The sequence below is a fragment of the Camelina sativa genome, chromosome 20 (assembly GCF_030686135.1).
Source record: "Camelina sativa cultivar CO46 ecotype springtype chromosome 20, ASM3068613v1".
Classification (NCBI taxonomy): Eukaryota; Viridiplantae; Streptophyta; class Magnoliopsida; order Brassicales; family Brassicaceae; genus Camelina; species Camelina sativa.
Window position 1 is genome coordinate 20,302,282 of NC_141899.1, and position 22,298 is coordinate 20,324,579.

Below are 22,298 nucleotides of genomic sequence, written 5' to 3' on the forward strand. Positions count from 1 at the left end.
GAATGCCTTTTGTGATGCTGACTGGGGGAACTGTAAAGATACTCGGCGGTCTATTACTGGTTATTGCATATATCTTGGTAACTCGCTTATCTCGTGGGGATCTAAGAAGCAAGGAGTCACTAGTCGAGTAGTACAGAGTCTGAGTACCGCAGTATGGCTCAGGCGACATGTGAACTCATTTGGTTACAGCAGTTGTTTAAGGATCTTCGACTTCCAGTTACAGGACCAGCTAAACTCTATTGTGACAACAAGTCGGCTCTGCATATTGCTATGAACCCTGTTTTTCACGAGAGAACAAAGCATATAGAGATTGACTGTCACACAGTTAGGGATCGGATTAAAGCAGGTACTCTCAAAGTCTTCCATGTTCCTTTAAAGAATCAACACGCTGACATCCTCACCAAGCCACTTCATCCAGGTCTTTTCTATGGATTGCTTTCTAAGATGTCATTGTCAAGCCTGTATCTTCCAAACCAGACATCTTTAAAGCTACAGACTTGAGAGGGGCGTATTAAGATACATGAGGATTGGTTATTGATTGGTTCACAACCGATTAACCCTGGTTCAATTAGTTTGGTTAATATGTGTTAGTATATAAGAAGATTAAATTGAGATAGTATGGTTAAGCTTTGTAATATACACTTTATTTTCCAATTAAGAAAGTTTGTTAGAGCTCTCTAAAGCTCGCTTCTTCTCCTTCTTCTCCGTTACATTTTCCGGTGAATCAGAACTTTGTTACTTGTCCCTTTGATATATTCTTCTATCTACTATTCTTTGTCGAATGTTAACTATTATTGAATTTATTTGACTCACGAGTAGTTTAAATTGTACAAGTTAAAATATACTCAAAACAATTTTCTAAATATATATTTAGAATTTAAAATATACCAGAATACATTTATAAGTAAAATAATCATTATATAATTAACCGAAATCATATAAGCGGAAATTTCAAAAATATTCATTTTATACTACCTCTTTTCATATTTACACTCAAACATCGTCTAATTTTGATTACACCCCTTCTATATAACAAAAAAAAGGTTTTATAAAATCCAATTCATATTATTTTACACAGTTTATTTTTTAAAAAATATTTTATATTTTAAGGGTTTTAGAAAAGATAATTTGGAGGTACAACCACTACACGTCTACACCCGTAGTCATAGACATCAAAAACCAATTTTGAAAAAAGGAAGAATTTTTTTTTTTTTTTTTTGATAAGAGTACATATTTGAATAAATTATTTGAAAAGATAGTATATTTCTAAAAAATTCGCATTTATCCATTATCAAAAAAATTAAAAAGTTATCAGTATAGATTATATTGTTAATCATTATTAAGTTAATTATAATTAAGTAGTCGTTATCTTCAATGCCTCCTTAATAATAATAGTACGTACCCCTTGTGTTCACATCAGAAGTAGTTAAGGTGTTTGCACATAAGAAAAATTACTTTATTTTTTAAAACAAAAACATAATTTATTACCTATATGAAAATAATAAAACACTGCATTATATAAATAGTTATAAGAAAAATAAATAATCATTTAACTGTTCATTAAAGTTTAAAAAATCAATAAAATGAAACACTTTTCTACTATAAAACATTATATATTTAATATAGTACAGATGAGGTAGTATTTAATTTAAATTGTCGACTGATGTTAATTTCGTCATCTATTAGATCAAGTTATTTAATAGCGTAAAGTTATAGTATAAGGTTTTCTCATCAATCTTTTAACAAAAAAAAAAAAGGTTTTCATCAACTTTTTTTTTCTTTTGGACAAACTAAAGGTTTTCATCAACTAGTATTTATTATTACACCTTAACCCAAAGCTTTCTTTAAATATCTTACACAAAACAATAACCAGTTACTCTCTTTAGCGCAGTTTCATGTGATGAATTATGAACGGACCGCCAAATTTTGTCAAGTGTAACTCTCAATCGAAGCCCATTAGGGAAAGTTAAAAAAGTAATGGGATAGACTTGGCTGCTACATACAATTGTAGTTTGTGGACATTCTCAAGTGCATTGTTTTTTTCTTTTTTCTTTTTCGCAAAGCACAATGGAAAAGCAAATGGAATACCCTCATCTTGTATAATTCGTTGAGTTGTGGCGGTAGCTCTTGTTTCTTTTCTTTGACTGATCATATTGTGTGATACGTTCTGTGGCATTAGTTTTTTGTTTACGAACTTAGCTTAATAGCTTATTAGATACATTGATATAGTCCAATTTTTATATATAGATATCAGATCCGTGTATCAATCCTAAAAACCCATGCAAATAAAATATATTTTTCTTTTGCATAACATAAATGTTCATTGGCCTAATTTTATAGTCATTGTTATAAGATGGTTAGATGAACGTACGTTAATTCTCGAATTAAACATTAATTTGGACTATAATTTGATTGGAGCCATTAGCATAGATAGTAGAAGATGATGTGTCAAAACAACGATCCTTCGTCGACATGTACGGCTATATATGATATATCCACGTAATAGTCAGCGCCTTGTCAAATGGAAAATAAAATATAGTGTAGTGTGATGTCAATGGGTATATAACGTATTGAGAAAATTCAATGGATGATGGATACTTATTGGTTTTTATGCATTTTACAAAATATCGTAATATTGTTGGGTAGTTGGAAGGTGAGGTTTGGGTCTTAATTAAGCGCCCACCCAATCTACTCTTGCCAAATTAGACAAACTAAAGAGATTAGACAGATTATATATGTATTGTGTCTATCTTTTAATTCATATAGTCGACAACTATGTATTGTCTGAGTGGGTGACTACTAGATCACACTTATCCTCCATTTGGATACTTTCTCTAGATGTTTTGAATTCGAAAACGTTAGTGGTAACAGTTAGCCTCTGCCCTCATTTGATGAAACTCTGGTTGAACAACAACATGTAACTATTTCACAAGCTCGCAACCTCGCTTTGCATAAATGTTTATAAAAAAAAATGGAGAAAAAATATGTAAAGTTCATGAATTCAGCACATCATCTTCTGGATAACAAGGTTATTCCATAACCCATATCGAACCAAGTTCCACTATAGAATCAAATAACATTTCCACTTCGGGTTAGGGTCGATACTAATGATTATATTAAAAAAAATGTCCATATTAGAGAATCAATTAACGAGTTGTGTAATGGCCAATATATTTTATTTTATATATACATATGTATTTATCATACTTGAGCACAGAACTTAATTAATATTAATTTACGTATAAATCTCGGTAAAACACAAAGTTGGCGAAAAGACAATGGGCTTTTAAATACTGGACATGATACAGATAAAACGACGTCGTTTTACAGCGAGATCTCATTCAGTATAAAAATGCGGTGAGCGTGGATCGAACACGCGACCTTCAGATCTTCAGTCTGACGCTCTCCCAACTGAGCTATCCCCGCTTGTTGATTTAATGTTAGTTGTTGTAAGATATAAACCGCTAAAGAATTATGGATCTTCAACTTTGCCCTATAAATTAGTTTTATAATTGGGTTAGGCCTTTCTTGACCCATATTAATCCATGTATCGAAATAAAAATTCTGAAGACCTTGTAGATTTTTTATCGCGGAAAAATACAACAAAATATTAATGGAGATTTGCTACGATTACATATAACTAGGTGTTAGTTTACGCCACGCGTGAGTTCTTACATAATCGCTATTCTATTTTGAAAAATAATATAAATTAATATGTTATTATTATTTTGTTTTATCTGTGTACATCAAAATTTAAAGACTACATAGTATGACTTTAAATAAAGTACGAAAATCAAATGTTCTTTTGATCGTAATATATTTAGTGCAATTAAATCATATTGTATCTTAAATACCATATGCCATATATTTTTGTAGTTGTAGTCATATTTCAAAATCATTTTGATATATATTTTCATAAAATTTATTTTGTGGTGTTAGTTATGCATGTTTTTTATTTATATATGGCGATAGCTTAAAGAGATTTAAAATGTTTCAATTAAGAAAAAAACAAAATAATAAACAGTAGGTTTGCAATGTCTCATACATATATAACTAAGTGAGTCTAACCATAGATTATTAGACTAATACATTTTCCATAAAAATAAAATAAAAAAACAGCAACTACTTTATTAGGTTTCTTAAAGTATTATTAGACTTTGATTTATATGCAATGAATAATAATAATACATAAACTAAACTTTATATCAACTATATATCATATATTACATGTATATCATATTCAAATAAACTAAACTTTTATTAAGTTAAGATATCATTGGTTAAATCAAGAAAAAATAATGATATTGTAGAATTTATAAAATTATATGAGATTTGAAATATGAGGTTATAGTGACTTGGGGTGGTATTGGTTTGAGATTTATGAAGATTTTTGAAGAGTTCAACAAAATCATAAAAAATGAATAAGTGAAAGATTGTTAAAGATTACTAGAGAGTTTTGTTGATTAGTTTTCTAAAATCTTGTAAAGTCCTCCAAACAATCCCTGTATTTTTATGATATTTTCCATGACTTTATTTTATAAAGAAAGTGTTTAAAATCATGAACCAATAACATAATAATTAAACTCATTAACAATCCTAGATTCTTTTGTTTTAATTGAATAACACAAAACTTTTAATGACTTTATAAAAGTCTGAATCCAATAACCCAGATTTGTTAAGATTTTAAATGACTTTTTATAAATCACAAACTAATAACACTAAAATTTAACATAGTTTAACAAAATCTTGATCTAATAACAACAGATTCTACATAACATTTAAAATCTTTAAAACTCTATTCAAATCTTAAACCAATAACTCCCACAGTGAGATATGTGTCATTCTTTTAATAGTTAATACATGATTTGATGTATTAAAGGTAAATATTTGAGAGTTACAAAAGTGCAATTAAGTGTATACTAATACACTTTTAACATGTTCTATTATACTAAATTAAATTCACTGAGAACATTACTATGATATTATTATGGGAGTTACAAATAAAAGTTTATACTTTTCCAACTCCTAAAATTAAAACTCATTTAATTTAAAAGTTAGTGTTGGTGGGTCCATAATTTGATTTAAAAGTATAATATGTTACTCAAATAAATTTGATTTTTTTGTTAAAACCAACATATGTGAATTTAAATTTAAATTTAACTATAGAAATTAAAAAATAAATATGAATAGATTAAAAAGGCAAGAAATAGTTTATTTTTATATAAAGAATAAAAAAATTAAAAACAATGTTAAATATATATATAACACTTTCTAAATAAAAAAATAGAATTAAACTCTCACAACACATATGAGATATAACAACATTTGATATTGGTAGGAGAGGAGGAGATAACTATTAATTATATATGATAATCCAAATTAGATAATGGAGATGAATCCTTAAAATAAGAACAATGTAAAATATATATAATATTTTCTAAATTAAAATATAGAATCAAACTCTTACAACATATATAAGATATAACAACATTTGATATTGGTAAGAGAGGAGGAGAGAATGATTACTTATAAGATGATAATTCAAATTAGATAATGGAAATGAATCTTTAAAAATAAGAACAATATAAAATATATATCATGCAGTCTCTAACATTAAAATTTAGCATTAAACTTTTACAATGATATTTCATTTGGTTTTTTTGTAACCCATACAACAAAAATAAGAAAGCAAAAACAAAAAAAAATGAAAAATGATTTGAGGTATTGTGGAAGAGAATGAGAGAATGTGAAAATGAGAAAGTAAAAGAATGTGGAAATGAGAGAATGGTTATTTATATGATAAGAATCGATGGAAGATATATTTAGAATTATGGGAGTTACAATTATAATTTATTGTGTTTGAATAAAATTGAATGGTGGAATATGATTAATGCATAATTTATTTATTTCAGTTATAATTTTATTTTAATGTGTGAGTTATTGTATTGTGTTAATTGAGTCTTTAAATATTGTTGAAAGCAATCAAACAATTAGAAAGCAAATTAAAAAAAAAAAAAAAATTAGAAAGCATTAAATAAAAATCAACCAATAAGGAAAGACCAAAACCTTACTTTTATATATATGATTTATTAAAAACAAGTATTAAAGAAGAAGATGTACGGGACAAGTATTAAAGAAGAAGATGTACGGGACAAGTATTAAGAACAAGTATTAAAGTACGTAGTACGGGACAAAAGTTAGAAGCAAGTATAAGGATAAAACATGAAGAAATACTATATTACGACATTTTAAAAATTGTTAAGCATGTACTAAATCATAGATAAATAGTGAACAAAGTTTTTTGAAATATTATAATCTAGAGTAAGTGTGGTGAATGACATTAAGGAAAGGGAATATGCAGTAGAAACCACTGAAACCAAACATAATTAAGTAAATAGCACAAGAGAACAGTATTTTGTCGGAAGGACAAAGGAAATTACTTGAATATCCCTTTTCTCATCTTCTTCTTTCATTCAATTCTCTCTCATCCAAAACCAATATCTCTCTCATTCAACTCGCCAGAGCATTGATGACTTTCTCTCCTTCACAACGAGCCCCACCCCCTATATTGAGATTTTTAATTTTTTTTTTGTTATGTCTTTCGTATCCCATGATTCCCACCACTGTCATCTCCGTATCCACAGTCACTGCCACCATAACCATATATATACCTAACGATGACCACCACCACCACCAGATCTGTAACCTCCATTGTGTCTTTCATAACTCACCACTACTAGTTATGTATCCACAGCCACCACCTCCGAACTGAACCATTTTCACGGCGGTGGTTGGATATGTTTTTAAAAAATTTCATGGGTTTTGTTCTAATCTCATGTTTTCATAACAAATACCACGTTGTTGTTATGGTTGACACGTATTTATTTTGTAAAACATTATATTTTAAAAATATCACTGTATTTCTTATAGATGATGTGCTTTTTTAAAAACATCATTCATGTTTTTTTATAAATCACATAAATCTTCTCTCTCATTATCTCTTGATATATGTTTTCGGTACATAAACTATGTTGTTTTAATGGTGGACGTGTATTTTCTTATAAAACATCCTATTTTTAAAAATAACATTGTACTTTCTATAGATGATGTGTTTTAATATAATTCATGTTTTTTTTTTCAAAATCACATAAAATTTCTCTCTCATTATCTTGGAATGTTTGCTTTCTCCTTTTATGTATCCTCAGTCACTACTGTTATACCCTTCTTTCTTCTGACAACCACCACCACTGTATTAATAATCTCCATTATGCCTTTTGCATCCCAATAACGCCATATTTGTATTCACAATCAACACATTTGTTTCTCCCACTCTTCCCAAACATCTTCTTTTTTCATTTTCTATCCTTATCTCCAGATGGCTTCTCTCTATCACTGTCGTTATTGTTGAATACTGATTTGTTTTTATCTTTCATCAGATTTTATGCCGGAATTTAAATTGGAATAATCTCGCCGATCATATCATATGAAACCTCAACTATTTTTAAGGATGGTTCATCTTGTAAAAACATTTAAGGGGAGGGATATTTTGGTATTAAACCTACTCCAGAAAATGCTATTTACCCACAAAATATGACAAAGTGGTATTCTCTTAATTCTTTTTCAGTCAAGTGGTTTATAACAATATTACCCTTGAGTAAGAAGATATACAATAAAATGTCCTTAAAAAACTTGAAAACATTTGATATTTTAAAAACCCAAATTGTTTTTTTTTAAAAGACCCTAAATTGTTTGATGAGATTAATACCTTGGCATGAGATTTGAGTAACACGGTCCTAAAACAAACAAAGAGAAACAAAAATGATGTGGGTAAAATTAAAAATATTACCTGGAAAAATGATCTTGTTTGATGAAAGATTTCAATAAACAATAAAAAACTAAGAAACAATAATAAGAGATAGAGATCTACAAAACCAGTAAAATTGTTTATTTTTGGTGTTAAAATATTGATGAAAGTGAAACGTGAATTGGGGTTTGAATATGAACTTTTTTTTTGTAGAAAATATTTTGTTCAGTTTTTGAAAAAGAGATGGAAGTGGAAGATTAGAGAGATAGTGGGAAAGAGAAGTTGCTGAAGAAAATAATAATTTTTGTTTTTTATAACCGTAGTTATTTTTTTTTCCTTTTGTATATGGGGGGTTATTGTTGATTTGGGGATTTTTTAGCCAAAATCTTTGAAATAGAGTACTTTTATCCATGCTTCTAGATTTAGGCTTTTTGGTGAGGCAAAAACCCTAATTTAGCCTTGGCTAGTTATTGAGATAAGAGGAAGAGAGAAAGCTCAACAACAACCATCTTTCACTGCCGGCCACATATTCCAATGTCGAAAATGAAATCATCAAACTTATATTTAGTCTGCTGAAAGTGATAAAAACTCATTGTGTCTGCGTATTTTAAACAGATATCTTAAGTTTTTCCAGCAGACTTATATTTAGTCTACAAATATTTTGCAGATTAACCAAATATTTGCGTATGTTCGGCAGACTTCTAAAATGAAATCATCAGACTTATAATTAGTCTGCTGAAAGTGATAGACATTCATCGTGTCTGCGTATTTTAAACAGATTTATTAAGTTTTTCCAGCAGACTTATATTTAGTCTATGCATATTTTGCAGACTAACCAAAAATCTGTAAATGTTCGACAGACTTCTAAAATAAAAATCATCAAACTTACATTTAGTCTGCTGAAATTGATAGACATGCATAAAGTCTACGTAATTTTAACAGATTTCTTAGGTTCTTCCAGCAGACTTTTATTTAGTCTAAGATTATTTGGCAGACTAACAAAAAATCTGCATATTTTTGGCGGACTTCTTAAATTTAAGTATTAGACTTACATTTAGTCTGCTGAAAATGATACCCATGCATAAAGTCTGCGTATTTGTAACAGAAACATCTGTGTATTTTCGGTAGACTTCTTAAATTAAATCACCAGACTTACATTTAGTCTGCTGAAAGTGATAGACATGCATAAAGTCTGCAATTTTTTTTTGTTTTTCCAGCAGACTTATATTCAGTCTAAGAACATTTGGGAGACTTGCAGAAAGTCTGCATAGTTTTAACATACTTCTAAAATTAATCTTGCAGACATACAGTTAATAGACTTCCAATATATTTTCATAAAGTCTGCTCAATTTTGGTAGACCTATCAATTCGTTTTTTACAGACTTGTAAGTTATATTTGACAGACTTATAAATTAAATTCAGCAGATTTGGCAAACTTCTAAAATAATTTTGACGAGTTGTTTTGCCAGTCGTTTTCAACGATCACCGACTTTATCGAACAATCTTTCACCAAAAAATTCTTACGCTGATTAGCCTTTTGATCTGTTAGATTCGGTTGGAACCAAGTTGGAAGAGAAATGCGAACAATGCATAAAATTTTTCGCTTTAAGAACTGGAAAAAGATAAAGAAACAAAAATAACTAAATAAAGAACAAGGATTTTAGATGGAGAAATAAAAAGAAAGCTTTCTTCTTGTAAAGTTATGGAAGAGAAGAGTAGAACAAGTTTGTATACTATTAAAAATCAATAACATAATAATAGTTAGATTATATTTTTGGAATTAATTTTAAATTAACTTGAATGTAATTTTTTTTAAATGATTTAAAGAGAAGTTAATACCAATTTTTTTTTAAAAAAACCCAAAATTTTAATAAGGGTAGATTTGGAATAAAAAAAGTCTGGACATAAAATGTGAGTTATCAAGAAAATAAAAAATTAAATGGGTTATCATAGTTATTTCCTATAATAAGGAGGTTATCCTGGGTAAAATTATTAAATATTAAAGATAAAAAGAAATATTTGTGGACAGAAAACAAAATTTTTTCCATAAAAAATTTGTCGTTTCTCAAATTATTTGTCCTCCTTATCGAAAAATTTTCGTTTTTATTTTCCTATGGACCCTATCATCTCTTATGAAATGTAAAGACAGGTGGCGTTTTATTTAGTCTGAATCTGTAAAAATTAAACTTTGTATTCGTTGCAAAGACACAGATTCTTTTCCCGACAAATCATGGGAGACATCGAGGAGAAGAAACCACCTTCTATGTCTGAACCAGAAAGATCCACACCGATTAAGGTAACAGTATCAAGAATCGCTGTCTTGAAATTGAACCAATTTTGACACACTGCACACTTTTCTTGATTTTGAGTTTAATGAAGTCTTGATTTTTCGAATCTTGAGTAATTTAGAGATATTGTATCATTGTATGTCCCCTCGAGTCTTCTGGTGAGCAAAAGGCTTTGTTTTTTTTTTTTTTTTTTTTTTTTGTAGACTAGAGGACAGTATCGTTTCTGCAAGTCATGTGGTGAAGGAAGTAGTTGCAGGACAGTGAGGTCAAGAACGAAGCTTATGAACGTTTTGATCGAACGTGGACGGCCTCACGAGGCTCAAACCGTTTTCAAAACATTGGCAGAGACTGGACACAGACCGTCTTTGATCAGTTACACAACTCTTCTAGCTGCGATGACGGTTCAGAAGCAGTATGGTTCCATAAGCTCTATAGTCTCGGAGGTGGAACAGAGCGGGACGAAGCCTGACTCTATCTTCTTCAATGCTGTTATTAATGCTTTTTCTGAGTCCGGTAACATGGAAGACGCGGTGCAGGCTCTGTTGAAAATGAAAGAGCTTGGTCTTAATCCGACCACGAGCACTTACAACACTTTGATCAAAGGGTATGGGATCGCAGGCAAGCCTGAGAGATCATCTGAGTTGCTTGATCGTATGTTGGAGGAGAAGAATGTTGATGTTAGACCGAATATAAGGACGTTCAATGTGCTGGTGCAAGCGTGGTGCAAGAAGAAGAAGGTGGAGGAAGCGTGGGAGGTGGTGCGTAAGATGGAAGAGTGTGGAGTTAGGCCGGACACGGTGACTTATAACACGATTGCAACTTGTTATGTGCAGAAAGGAGAGACTGTGAGAGCTGAGAGTGAGGTGGTCGAGAAGATGGTTATGAAAGAGAAAGCTAAACCGAACGGAAGAACATGTGGGATTGTGGTGGGAGGGTACTGCAGAGAAGGGAGAGTGAGAGATGGTTTGAGGTTTGTGAGGAGAATGAAGGAAATGAGAGTTGAAGCGAACCTTGTGGTATTCAATTCCTTGATCAAAGGCTTTGTTGAGGTCATGGACCGTGATGGCATCGATGAGGTAAAAACTTAACACTTTTATCTAATGTCCATTGATGAGGAGCTTGATTGGTAATAAAAAGAATGAAAAGTGCAGGTTCTTACCTTGATGAAGGAGTGTAAGGTGAAGGCAGATGTAATCACGTACAGTACCGTGATGAACGCTTGGAGCTCAGCTGGATACATGGAGAAAGCTGCACAAGTGTTTGAAGAAATGGTTAAAGCAGGAGTCAAACCAGACGCTCACGCTTACAGCATTTTAGCCAAAGGGTACGTTAGAGCAAAAGAGCACAAGAAAGCTGAGGAACTTCTTGAGACTTTGATAGTTGAATCCAGGCCCAACGTTGTGATCTTCACCACGGTGATCAGCGGGTGGTGCAGCAGCGGAAGTATGGATGATGCAATGAGGGTTTTCAACAAGATGTGCAAGTTTGGGGTTTCGCCGAATATTAAGACATTTGAGACATTAATGTGGGGTTACCTAGAGGTGAAGCAACCATGGAAAGCAGAAGAGGTTTTGCAGATGATGAGAGGGTTTGGTGTGAAGCCTGAGAATTCAACCTTCTTGCTCTTAGCAGAAGCTTGGCTTGTCGCGGGACTCACTGATGAGTCAAACAAAGCGATCAATGCATTGAAATGTAAGGACATAGAGATCGCAAAGTTGGAGAAGCTGTACCAGAAACAGTCATCTGGTAGTTTTAATCTCTTGCAGATCCCACTAGGAAAACGAGAGCTTCCAACTGCAAAAGCTATGAATCTCTCTGCTTGCAAACTTGGAGCTCGAGTGCCAATCATATGCCAGAAGCAGTCCCAAGCGCAGTTTGGGATCAGTGGACAATTTGTACATTCTTGTACAGTGTTCTTGAACTGAAACAAACCAAACCGGCTTTGGCTGAACTGAATCCAGAGAATTTGGTTTTCCAATTATTCTTCTGTTGAAACTTCAGAGTCAAATACTTTGAGAACTCTCACTCTATGTACATTGCAGCTGAATGATCTTGTATAAAAGAAAATGTATTGTACAGTTCTGCTGTTTTCAATAACTTTCAGACTCATAGATTTGGAGAAATAAATAAAAACCTCTTAATGAGCAGTAAGATAGACAAAGCAATTACACAACTCTGCTGCAAAAGAAATAGTTTTATCAGCTTTGCATTCTATTATTACCTCACTTTTGTAGGATTTTTTTAACTTGTTGAACCACAGGTTCTGAGGGAAATTTGCTGAGAAGCCAAAGTAAGAGAACACCAACAAGAGCACCCGAGAACTGTGCAATGGGTTTGAGAGTCCGAACAACTATCACTGATGTAAAGCCACCAAATATAGTTTCTAATAGTCCAGCTGAACCCTGAGCTGCTTCATATACCTGTAAGAATCAATGAACTGATGAAATGGGACTAAAGAAACACACAACTCCCACTAAATCAATGGGACTATAACCACAATGATGATGTGTGTAAATGTTGAGCGAGGTTCTTACCTTCTTCAAAACGAACTGACCCAATATAAGAACTTCAAGGAATTTCCTCCAATCCCGAGACATCTACAAAATCAGGTTTAAAGATGTCCTTCTGATATGATTTACAAGCATTTTGTAACAAGTATAGAAGATAACTATTAGTACCTTGAGGAAGACACTGATCAGAAATAACCCACAAACAGCTCCCGAGGCTCCAGCAGAAGCTGACTTTGACGGTAAAACTAACCACGAAACCAAATTAGCTCCAAGACCAGTATACAAGTAGGACATCCACAAACCAAAGGATCCTATTTCTTCTTCAACAATCTTTCCTGTTATGTAGCCACAGAACGAGTCTCATTACCCATTATCTCTGCATTCGATAAACTTATCTTACGAGTAAAATCCTGAACTCTCACCAAAGATGTACAAGAAAAAAAGATTGCTGGAGAGATGGTTCCTAGAATTATATATACAAAAATGTCAACATCAAGGAGGAGAGAAATAAGTAGATGAAGCAAAAAAGAAAGCGAAGAGAGCTCTCTCACCAGTTAGCATGACAGAACGCTGCGGTCACAAACTGATACCATACCGGAAAATCACTATACAAATACAAAGATTTGATCCAGCGAACCTATTTTGAATAAAGAACATACAAAAAAAAAAAAAAAACGAATGACACATCTTGAAACATAGCAGCAACCTGATTTAATACAAGCCACAAAAAGTTCAAATACCTGATAGAAGTGTTCAGCGATAAATATGGCAAGATTGGTAAGTATGATCAAGAATATGCCATTCGCTAGCTTTCGTGGTTTCTGTTTGTCTTGTGTCTTACTCAATTCATATTGTGGCGTAATATCTGAAAAAGAATCCTCACCGGGTTCGCTGAAACGAGATCTGACGACGGTGAGAGGACAAGAGACGGTGGGTTTAGTTGAGTTGAGAGAGAGAGAGAGGGGAGGCTGGTTGGTTGACGAAAAAGCTGCACGGTAGAGATGTAAGGAGGGTGAAGAAGGGAATCTTGAACGAAGAGAAGAGTGTGGGAGGGAGAGATAGTGACCGTGAAGCTGAGACATTTGAGACACTCAAATCTTTGATTCACCACTCGGACTACTTTGTTCTTCAAAAAATTACAATAATTTGTCTTTTTAAAGATTTGAAATTTAAAATTCCTATTTGTTCTAAGTTTGAGACCAGTTTAATATAAAGTAAAAGTTAGATCTAAGATCATCTATATAAATAAAAAGGTAAGATCTAAAGATTATATAAATCAAAAGTAAGTTCAACAACAACTACACCCACATACATATATATAGTTTCAGGAAAGGCTTTAATGCATCGGCTTGTCAGCCCATATTATTTAGGATGACATTTCACTAGTCAAAGCAAGTACACAGTTAATAAGGTGCATTTGGAACATAACACCTGGTAACTACCAGTACCGTTCAAGGACAACGTGCAGTATCCGAGAGTGTGATGTTGATAGACTGGTGGCGTATTGAATAGAGTTTCAATGGAAGATAGGTTCATATGAATCATACCTACGGGCCATGATATTCATCTACTAAAACTTTTTTTCTTTTTTTTTTTTATGTCTGATAATAGGGACAGAGAACCCGGTTTAGTGCCCATTCTTCAGTTTTACAAGGATATATTTTGTCAATCTATCGATCGTTTCATCTGCCATGCATTCACTGGCGAGATAGTATATGTTTCCTTAAGTACAAGAAAAGTTGTCTCCTCATTTTAGGGGGGATTTTTTAACTTGATGATCTACAGGTTCCGAAGGAAATTTGCTGAGAAGCCAAACTAAGACAACGCCAACGAGAGCACCAGAGAGATGAGCAATGTGATTAACAGTCTGTAAAGAATAGCCACCATATATAGTTCCTGATATCCAGCCGAAGCCTGAGCTGCTTCCATTACCTATGAGAGAATCAATGAACTAAAACAAATTTAGTTACCGTGCCCTGAATTGTAAGAACTTCTAATCACATCACGACTTGTTGTTACAGTATCAAACATATACAATGTTGTATAAATAAATAAACACATAAGAAAATAGGAATACTTTTTAAGCAGGAATCTTTACCCTCTCAATAACGAACTGACCCAATATAAGAACTTCAAGGATTTTCCTCCAATCCCAAGACATCTACAAAATAAGTTTAGCAAAACATATATATAACTGAGAGGAGGTTGATGATTCACAGGGAGATAGAAGGAGAGAAGGAAAAAAATTAATATGGAGTACCTTGACAAGGACACTGATAGCAAATAACCCAAAAACAGCTCCCGAGGCACCAACAGAAACAGCATTTCTCGGTAAAACTAACCAGGAAACAAGGTTAGCTCCAACACCAGTGAACAAGTAGGACAGCCACAAACCAAAGTTTCCTTCTTCTTCTTCAACAAGCTTTCCTGTTAAACCCACACCATTAGAGCTCTAAGTCGATTAGCTAGAGAGTCTAACTAAGTGAAAAATCTTGAACTCTCACCAAAGATGTACAAGAAAAAAAGATTGCTGGAGAGATGCTTCCTAGAAATTATATATACAGACAAAAAAAAAACACTTAAGAATCATCAGGAAACAACATCAGGAGAGGAAAAAACTTAAAGAAAGCGACATAGGCAGGCAGCTCTCTCTCTCTCTCTCACCAGTTAGCATGACAGAACGTTGCAGTCACAAACTGGTACCATGCCGGAAAATTGTGATACAAATATAAAGATTTGATCCCGCGAACCTATTTTTTGAAATAAAGAAGACAATGTCAACCCTAAGTTTTCCAATCAATTGTTTTCCAAAACTACCAATAAATTCATTTCTAACAAACCACAGCAGCAGCAAGTTCAAAAATACCTGAAAGAAGTGATCAGCCATATATATGCCAAGATTGATAAGTATGATCCAAAATATGCCATTTGCTCCTTGCTTTTGTGGTTTTTGTTTGTCTTCTTTTGCCTTACTAAATTCATCATCATATTGTGGCCGCGTAATGTCTGAAAAAAAAAAAAAAAAAAAACAAGAATTACATTTATACAATGTATATGATGGATTCCATTGAACATTGAGAGATACCGAATACGAAAACTTGGAATGTATCATGTAAAAACGATTTATAGGCACCTGACTGGCTGAATCTGCAAGAAGTTATCCGAGATTTGGAGACTGTGATAGGAAGAAACACGGTGGATTTGTTAAGATGGTAAGCGACGAAGCTGCACGGCGGCGGCGATGTATAGGTGGGAATCTGAAACGAAGAGAAGACTGTGGAAGAGAGATACGGTGAAGGTGAAGAAGGTGAGACATTTTTTATTTGAGAGATCTCTCTCACACAAAAAAATCAATTTAGAATTTATTTGTTCTAAACTCTTGGTATACACAAAAACCAAACCGGAAGAACCCGGTTATCGTCAGAAAAAAAAACCCGGTTATCTATAATAATGTAGTGTAAACCCTACGAGGGGGAGGCAGTAAAGTGTTTCCTCCTCCTAGTCTCTTCGGCTTCATCCTGAATTAATCGGCGAGCGAGAAAGACATGGCGGCGAACTACGAGTACGAGGAAGCGGGGCGGGGGCGGGGGAGGAGGGGGAGAGCGGCGGGTACGACCCGAATTACGTGGCGGATTCGGTGAAATCGTTCGTGGTACACATGTACAGACACATAAGGGAGAAGAACGTGTACGAGATCCACCAGATGTGTGAGACATCGTTCCAGAGCTTATCGGAACGACTGTTCAAGGAGACGCCATGGCCAAGTGTGGAAGCGATTGCTCCTTACGTAGACAACGACCACGTGTTCTGCCTTCTGTACCGTGAGATGTGGTTTCGGCATTTGTATGCGAGGTTATCTCCAACGTTGAAGCAGAGGATCGATTCGTATGACAACTATTGCAGCCTCTTCCAGGTTTGATTTTGAATCTTGATTTTGTTTTTTTTTTTTTTGGAATCTAGAATCTCTCTTGTTTAGATGATTAAGAAGATAGAATGGTTGTTAGGTGGTGTTGCACGGCGTAGTTAATATGCAGTTACCCAACCAGTGGCTGTGGGATATGGTGGATGAGTTTGTCTACCAGTTCCAAAGTTTCTGTCAATTCAGAGCAAAGCTCAAAAACAAAACAGAGCAGGAGGTTGCATTGCTCAGGCAGCACGATAAGGCATGGAATGTGTATGGCGTTCTCAACTTCTTGCAAGCCCTTGTGGAAAAGTCCTCTATCGTCCAAATCCTTGAGCAAGAAGAAGACAAGGAACATTTCACTTCCACTGATGGCTACGACTACTCTGGTGGCAGTAACGTCTTGAAGGTCCTTGGTTACTTCAGCATGGTCGGCCTCTTGCGTGTTCACTGCCTCCTCGGTGACTACCACACTGGTCTCAAATGGTTGCAGCCCATTGACATCTCCCAGCCAGGTGTTTACACCAGTGTCATTGGATGCCATATCGCTACTATTTATCACTATGGCTTTGCCAACCTCATGTTGCGACGCTATGTTGATGCTGTTCGTGAATTCAACAAGATTCTCCTCTACATTTTCAAGACTAAGCAGTACCATCAAAAGTCACCGCAGTACGAGCAAATCCTCAAGAAGAATGAGCAGATGTATGCCTTACTTGCTGTTTGCCTCTCTCTCTGCCCTCAAACTAAACTCGTTGACGACTCTGTCAACTCTCAGCTCCGCGAGAAGTATGGTGAAAAGATGATGCGTATGCAGAGGTATGACGATGAGGCTTTCGGTATCTATGATGAGCTCTTCTCTTATGCATGCCCAAGTTCATCACCCCTTCCGCACCAAGTTTCGACGAGCCTCTTGTCAACTACAATCAGGTACCACAGTTTTTATATCATATTTACAAGTTAGGAAGGACTTGTGTGTGTTTGTTTACCTTAACACCAAACTTGGGAATTATCTCAGGATGCATACAGGCTTCAGTTGAAGATGTTCCTTTATGAGGTAAAGCAGCAGCAGCTGTTGTCGGGAGTGCGGACATTCCTGAAAGTCTACTCCTCCATTTCTCTTGCTAAGCTCGCTAAATACATGGAAGTTGATGAGTCCACGCTAAGGTGAGGAGCCATGGGCTGATGGCTTTTACCAAAAAAGTCAGTCTCTCTGCAATCTAATTTTTTTTTTATTAATCTTTTTGGGGTTTTGCTTGCAAGGACCATATTGTTAACATACAAGCACAAGACCCATTCAGTTGACTCCAATGGTGGGATCATCTCCAATGCAGACATTGATTTCTACATGAACAATGTATCTTCTTTCTTCTTTCTGTATCTCTCTTTGACATGGATACTAGGGTTGCTTGTACAAGTATTAACTTTTAAATCTGGTGAGACTGCAGGACATGATCTACGTTGTGGAACCAAAACCCGCAAAACGTTATGGGGATTTCTTCTTGCGGCAGATTGCCAAGGTATGTAAAACTGAAACTAAGACACTTTGAGAAGAGTCCTGTGCGCATGCATATGATAAGAGTCCTGACTGTGATGTTTGATATTTTGATTCTTTTCCACTGCGTAGCTTGAAGGCGTGATAAACGATATGGACCGCGTCAAACTGGATTGAGGAATTTTTCTGTGTTATGCCTATCCTCTTTGCCCAATTGATATGTGTTTTTCTTTTTTTACTGGAGACAAAAACACTTTGAGAAGCTGTCTTCATGTAGTCAAAATGGCAAAATGGTGTAGATCGACTCTTTCTGGTGGAAACTGGAATCATTATTGTTATGAAATATTGTCACTTAAGATTATATACAATCGATGAGTTCCTTTTGGAATGATTTGTCCTGAGTTGTGCTATGCCAAAGATGAGTCTAAATCTTCACTAATACAAGTTTTTGCTTTTTAATATGTACGAGCTTTCTTGCTCTCATCAAAGAAAAGTTTATAATGTGTATGTCTCAGTCTCATTAACAGTATAGAGAAATCGTCATTTGCCATCTTTACATTATATGCTCTAGTCTCATCGAATCGTTCCCCTTATAAAAAAAAGTCACGTTCTTTCACGTGTCTCTTTATAAAACAGGTAAAGAATAGAAAGGGAAGGAAACACCAAATGAGATAGTCTTTCTTGAAAATATCAAAAATACTAGTTACAATAATTACAAAATTGACTTTTGAAGTGTACAAACTAGTTCATCGGGATCTCCGAATTATTGGAGAATTGCAGCACATAGCTGCTTGCGAATCTGTTGTTTCATCTTGGGAAGAAGATGTCTATACGTCATACTCTGACTGGTTTGGTCCTTTACCTTCTTTTTCAGATTGCTTCTTCCTCAAGTCATGCCAGTAATACTTTGGTCCCTTCCGAATCCTTGCGGCCATCAAGCAACCGTACGCTTGCGTCTCCCGGGGATGTCTTCGAGCTTGGTTTTTTCAGTAGTGGTAATCGTTGGTATATCGGGATTTGGTACAAGAAGGTCTCTGTGCGAACCTACGTTTGGGTTGCCAATAGAGACAACCCTCTCTTGGATTACAATGGAACCTTTGGAATCTCTGCTACTAACCTTGTGATCCGGGATCAAGTTAATAGACTCGTCTGGTCAACGGAATTAAGAATCCAGAGATCTCTTGTGGCGGCAGAGCTTCTTGATAACGGAAAATTTGTGCTGAGATCCTACGATCTTGATGAAGATGAGTTCTTGTGGCAGAGTTTCGATTTCCCAACAGATACTCTAATCCCTCAGATGCAACTCGGGTTGGATCCCAAAAACAGGAAAACCAAGAGATTTCTAACAGCCTGGAAAAGCCTAGATGATCCGTCAAGCGGAGACTACACATTCAGACTCCAAACCCAAGGTTCCCCTGAGCTTTTCGGCTACTCTAAAGGTGCGCGAGTCTTCGATAGCGGTCCATGGGAAGATGATACAAAAAAGTTTAAAAAACTACCTCCCTTGTTTAATTTAACATGGACAAGAGTGGATGCCACTTGTTCGTTCATAGCAACAAACAACTCCTATTTATCGAGACTAGTGATGGCCCACTCAGGTTTGTTAATCCAATTTACATGGAATCAGACCACAACAAAGTGGGACTGGTTGTGGAATTTACCGAATGCTAGATGCGATGTCTACAATCCATGTGGGTCTAATGGTTACTGTAATACGAACACGAGCGAACAAGATTGTACATGTATCGAAGGGTTTGAGCCGAGGGACCCTACCTACGTGGCAAAAGGGTGCATAAGGAAGAAGCCTCTGAAATGCGGTGCAGATAAGTTTATCATACACTAACGGAGATGAGTTTTCCAAACAGAGATACTGCGTCGACGATCCCTGTGGAAACCAACCAAATTCAAGAATGCCAGAATATTTGTGTTGCAAACTGCAATTGCACTGCATTTGCAGTAACAAATACCCTACAACGTGGCATCTCAAATTGTGTCACTTGGAGAGGGGAACTGTCCACTCTGCGGCGTAACGCTAATGAAAGTCTAAATCTCTATGTCAAAATCAACGGTTAGTTCTGATGAATATATTAATCATCCTTGACTTTATACAAATATATATATATATATATATATATATATATATATATATATATATATATTGTTTTCACAACTCTTATCTTTAGTTAAAAAATATCATTTTACGAATCTTTTAGGGGAGAAGAAGAGGAAAAAAAAAAGGAAAAATCATAGGTTTAGGAGTTGGCATCCCCACCGTGATTATTATCTTATTCTCTCTGGCTGGTTTTTGTTACTGGAAAAGGAAACAAAATCTAGCAACTGCTGTTGGTAATAATAACATGTTTTCTTCATCCTTCTTCTATTTAATTTGTTTTTTTGGTTTTTAATATGCTTGTTCCAATTCCAGTGATGATTGATGATAATCTTATTATGTTTTGCATTTATCAAGTTGAGGTTGTACTCATGCCAACTGATACAGACATGTATGGAGCAGACACAATAGAGAACCAACAGATGGATTTTGGGATCATATTGAGGGCCACAGACAATTTCTCTGATTCCAATGAAATTGGACATGGTGGCTTTGGTAAAGTCTATAAGGTTAGTAGGAGGAGTTATAGACTAGAGAATAATTTGGACTTTTTATGCATGCTCAATTTTTCATTTTATGCACTTTTGGTTGCAGGGACAGAGCTTTACAACGGAGCAGTTAAAAAGCTTGACGAGTCCTCAACACAAGGCCTCTCTGAATTTAAGAACGAGGTTAGCGTGATTGCACGCCTTCAACACGTTAACCTTGTTTGCCTCCGTGGTTGGAGCACTTACAATGAAGAAAAGGTCTTGATTTACGAGTATGATAAATGTCCCACATCGGTGGGATAGAAAATAACACAATACCATATAAAGTACCACTGGTCCCCCCACTCATAAGCTAGCTTTTGTGGTGGGTTCTACCTTTGGGGTTTTATTGGCTTGGTTAAGGCCCAATATGATACCAAAGTGTATCAAATGGTATCAGAGCATTCTGATCCTTGGACATGCGACGTCTGGCTGGAGAGGAGAGAAACGGGAGAGGAGTGAATGGAAGAGGCCCAAAAGTAACAGCCGCCCGCGTACCAGCCACCAGCGACGTGGATGTCGCTTGTTTAAACGGGGCGGTATTGATAAATGTCCCACATCGGTGGGATAGAAAATAACACAATACCATATAAAGCACCACTGGTCCCCCACTCATAAGCTAGCTTTTGTGGTGGGTTCTACCTTTGAGGCTTTATTGGCTTGGTTAAGGCCCAATATGATACCAAAGTGTATCAGAGTACTTGGAAAACGGAAGCCTTGAAGGCCATCTCTTTGGTTAGTGTTTAGTAATATACTATTACTAACTTATTAACTCGTACGTAGCATGACTTGTTAATGAGAGCATGCATAGTTCATATGTAATAATAGATAATGAGACTGATGGATTTTGGGATGATAATTTTGATACTTTACTCCAATCTTTGTGTTGTGTAGGTGGAAGAACCCAAACCTCTAGACTTAATTGGCAGACAAGATTTGAGATAATTGATGGCATTGCGCGAGGGCTTGAATATATGCAAGAGGAATCACGGGTTAAAATTGTACATAGGGACTTGAAACCGGGAAATATCTTGCTTGATATAGATATGGTCCCAAAAATTTCAGATTTCGGCCTGGCAAGAATCTGCAGAAAGAACGAGAATGAAGCTTTTACCACTGCGGCGGCTGGAAGCTAGTAAGACATCATCATATCATATCTCTGATTTTTTTTTTTTTTAAATGCTTTGAACCTTATATACATCTATATATATATATATATATCTGAGAATTAGTTAACTCCTTAGCATTGACTTTTATTATACATACATATACAGTGGTTACATGTCTCCAGAATACGCGGGAGAGGGTATATACTCGACGAAATCGGATGTTTACAGCTTCGGAGTTATTGTGCTTGAGATTGTAACTGGCAAGAAGAACAGGACGTTCTCCCTGTCGGACCCAAACTGTGTTAATCTCCTCAGCTATGTAAGCAAGCTTGTAGAAGTTTTGTTCTGGTTTTTTTTAATTTTTAATTTTTAATTTTTAATTTTTAATTTTTTTTTATTATTATATGTAAAATAAAGGTTGATTGGTAAATTAACAAACGTTGCTGCGTTGGTTGTTTTTTTTTTCTCTTAATAGGTATGGATAAACTGGATGAACGGGAGTTGGGAAAAGATTGTCGATGAGATCATGCTACATGATGCATCACAGTCTGGAC

General features: G+C 34.9%; 5 protein-coding genes, 1 non-coding gene and 2 pseudogenes across 7 annotated transcripts in view; 5 read left to right on the top strand and 3 right to left on the bottom strand.

Annotated features, from left to right (window-relative positions):
• Positions 1–3,353: 3,353 nt before the first annotated feature.
• On the bottom strand, positions 3,354–3,426 carry TRNAF-GAA (transfer RNA phenylalanine (anticodon GAA)). The gene has a single exon. It is a non-coding gene; the product is annotated as a tRNA-Phe (tRNA).
• Positions 3,427–9,802: 6,376 nt separating this feature from the next.
• LOC104772604 (pentatricopeptide repeat-containing protein At5g25630) lies at positions 9,803–12,239 on the top strand. The gene is made up of 3 exons (XM_087504739.1): positions 9,803–10,100; positions 10,296–11,168; positions 11,244–12,239. The coding sequence occupies exons 1-3, from the start codon at positions 10,035–10,037 to the stop codon at positions 12,015–12,017; spliced, it is 1,713 nt and encodes a 570-aa protein (XP_087360865.1). The 5' UTR covers positions 9,803–10,034; the 3' UTR covers positions 12,018–12,239.
• LOC104771048 (rhomboid-like protein 11, chloroplastic) lies at positions 12,129–13,892 on the bottom strand. Its single transcript, XM_010495526.3, has 6 exons — positions 13,343–13,892; positions 13,154–13,239; positions 13,025–13,065; positions 12,771–12,937; positions 12,627–12,689; positions 12,129–12,512 (listed from the first exon to the last, which is right to left on the bottom strand). Exons 1-6 carry the CDS (start codon positions 13,682–13,684, stop codon positions 12,315–12,317), a joined length of 897 nt encoding a protein of 298 aa, XP_010493828.2. The 5' UTR covers positions 13,685–13,892; the 3' UTR covers positions 12,129–12,314.
• A 272-nt stretch (positions 13,893–14,164) lies between these two features.
• Positions 14,165–15,934, bottom strand: LOC104771047 (rhomboid-like protein 11, chloroplastic). The gene is given in 9 exon segments (XM_087504740.1): positions 14,165–14,504; positions 14,507–14,534; positions 14,701–14,763; positions 14,863–15,029; positions 15,107–15,147; positions 15,267–15,352; positions 15,469–15,608; positions 15,736–15,810; positions 15,813–15,934. Coding segments are annotated over 9 exon segments (861 nt in total). The 5' UTR covers positions 15,919–15,934; the 3' UTR covers positions 14,165–14,349.
• Positions 15,935–16,101: 167 nt separating this feature from the next.
• LOC147919183 (uncharacterized) lies at positions 16,102–18,399 on the top strand (annotated as a pseudogene). Its single transcript, XR_015592695.1, has 6 exons — positions 16,102–16,515; positions 16,607–17,433; positions 17,522–17,670; positions 17,767–17,860; positions 17,952–18,023; positions 18,131–18,399. The product of XR_015592695.1 is annotated as an uncharacterized LOC147919183 (transcript).
• Positions 18,400–18,797: 398 nt separating this feature from the next.
• LOC147919184 (S-locus-specific glycoprotein S13 pseudogene) lies at positions 18,798–19,961 on the top strand (annotated as a pseudogene).
• On the top strand, positions 19,847–20,899 carry LOC147919185 (G-type lectin S-receptor-like serine/threonine-protein kinase SRK). Its single transcript, XM_087503882.1, has 3 exons — positions 19,847–20,066; positions 20,424–20,603; positions 20,703–20,899. The coding sequence occupies exons 1-3, from the start codon at positions 19,847–19,849 to the stop codon at positions 20,897–20,899; spliced, it is 597 nt and encodes a 198-aa protein (XP_087360008.1).
• A 635-nt stretch (positions 20,900–21,534) lies between these two features.
• The window catches only part of LOC147919186 (G-type lectin S-receptor-like serine/threonine-protein kinase SRK), a 1,400-nt gene continuing 636 nt past the window's right edge, over positions 21,535–22,298 (top strand). Inside the window, exons 1-3 of the mRNA XM_087503883.1 lie at positions 21,535–21,770; positions 21,910–22,063; positions 22,220–22,290. Of these exons, the coding sequence (XP_087360009.1) occupies positions 21,610–21,770; positions 21,910–22,063; positions 22,220–22,290 (386 nt within the window). The 5' untranslated portion in view covers positions 21,535–21,609. The remainder of the gene's footprint in view (positions 21,771–21,909; positions 22,064–22,219; positions 22,291–22,298) is intronic.

Excerpts from the sequence above, each read along its gene's own strand:
- LOC104772604 (XM_087504739.1), top strand. The coding sequence starts at position 10,035 with ATGGGAGACATCGAGGAGAAGAAACCACCTTCTATGTCTGAACCAGAA. Across the intron at positions 10,101-10,295 it reads AAAGATCCACACCGATTAAG|ACTAGAGGACAGTATCGTTT; the intron begins GTAACAGTATCA and ends TTTTTTTTGTAG. Across the intron at positions 11,169-11,243 it reads ACCGTGATGGCATCGATGAG|GTTCTTACCTTGATGAAGGA; the intron begins GTAAAAACTTAA and ends TGAAAAGTGCAG.
- LOC104771048 (XM_010495526.3), bottom strand. The coding sequence starts at position 13,684 with ATGTCTCAGCTTCACGGTCACTATCTCTCCCTCCCACACTCTTCTCTT. Across the intron at positions 13,066-13,153 it reads GCGTTCTGTCATGCTAACTG|GAACCATCTCTCCAGCAATC; the intron begins GTGAGAGAGCTC and ends ATATAATTCTAG. Across the intron at positions 12,938-13,024 it reads TTTTTTCTTGTACATCTTTG|GAAAGATTGTTGAAGAAGAA; the intron begins GTGAGAGTTCAG and ends GCTACATAACAG.
- LOC147919185 (XM_087503882.1), top strand. The coding sequence starts at position 19,847 with ATGAGTTTTCCAAACAGAGATACTGCGTCGACGATCCCTGTGGAAACC. Across the intron at positions 20,067-20,423 it reads TCTCTATGTCAAAATCAACG|TGATGATTGATGATAATCTT; the intron begins GTTAGTTCTGAT and ends TTCCAATTCCAG. Across the intron at positions 20,604-20,702 it reads AATTGGACATGGTGGCTTTG|GGACAGAGCTTTACAACGGA; the intron begins GTAAAGTCTATA and ends TTTTGGTTGCAG.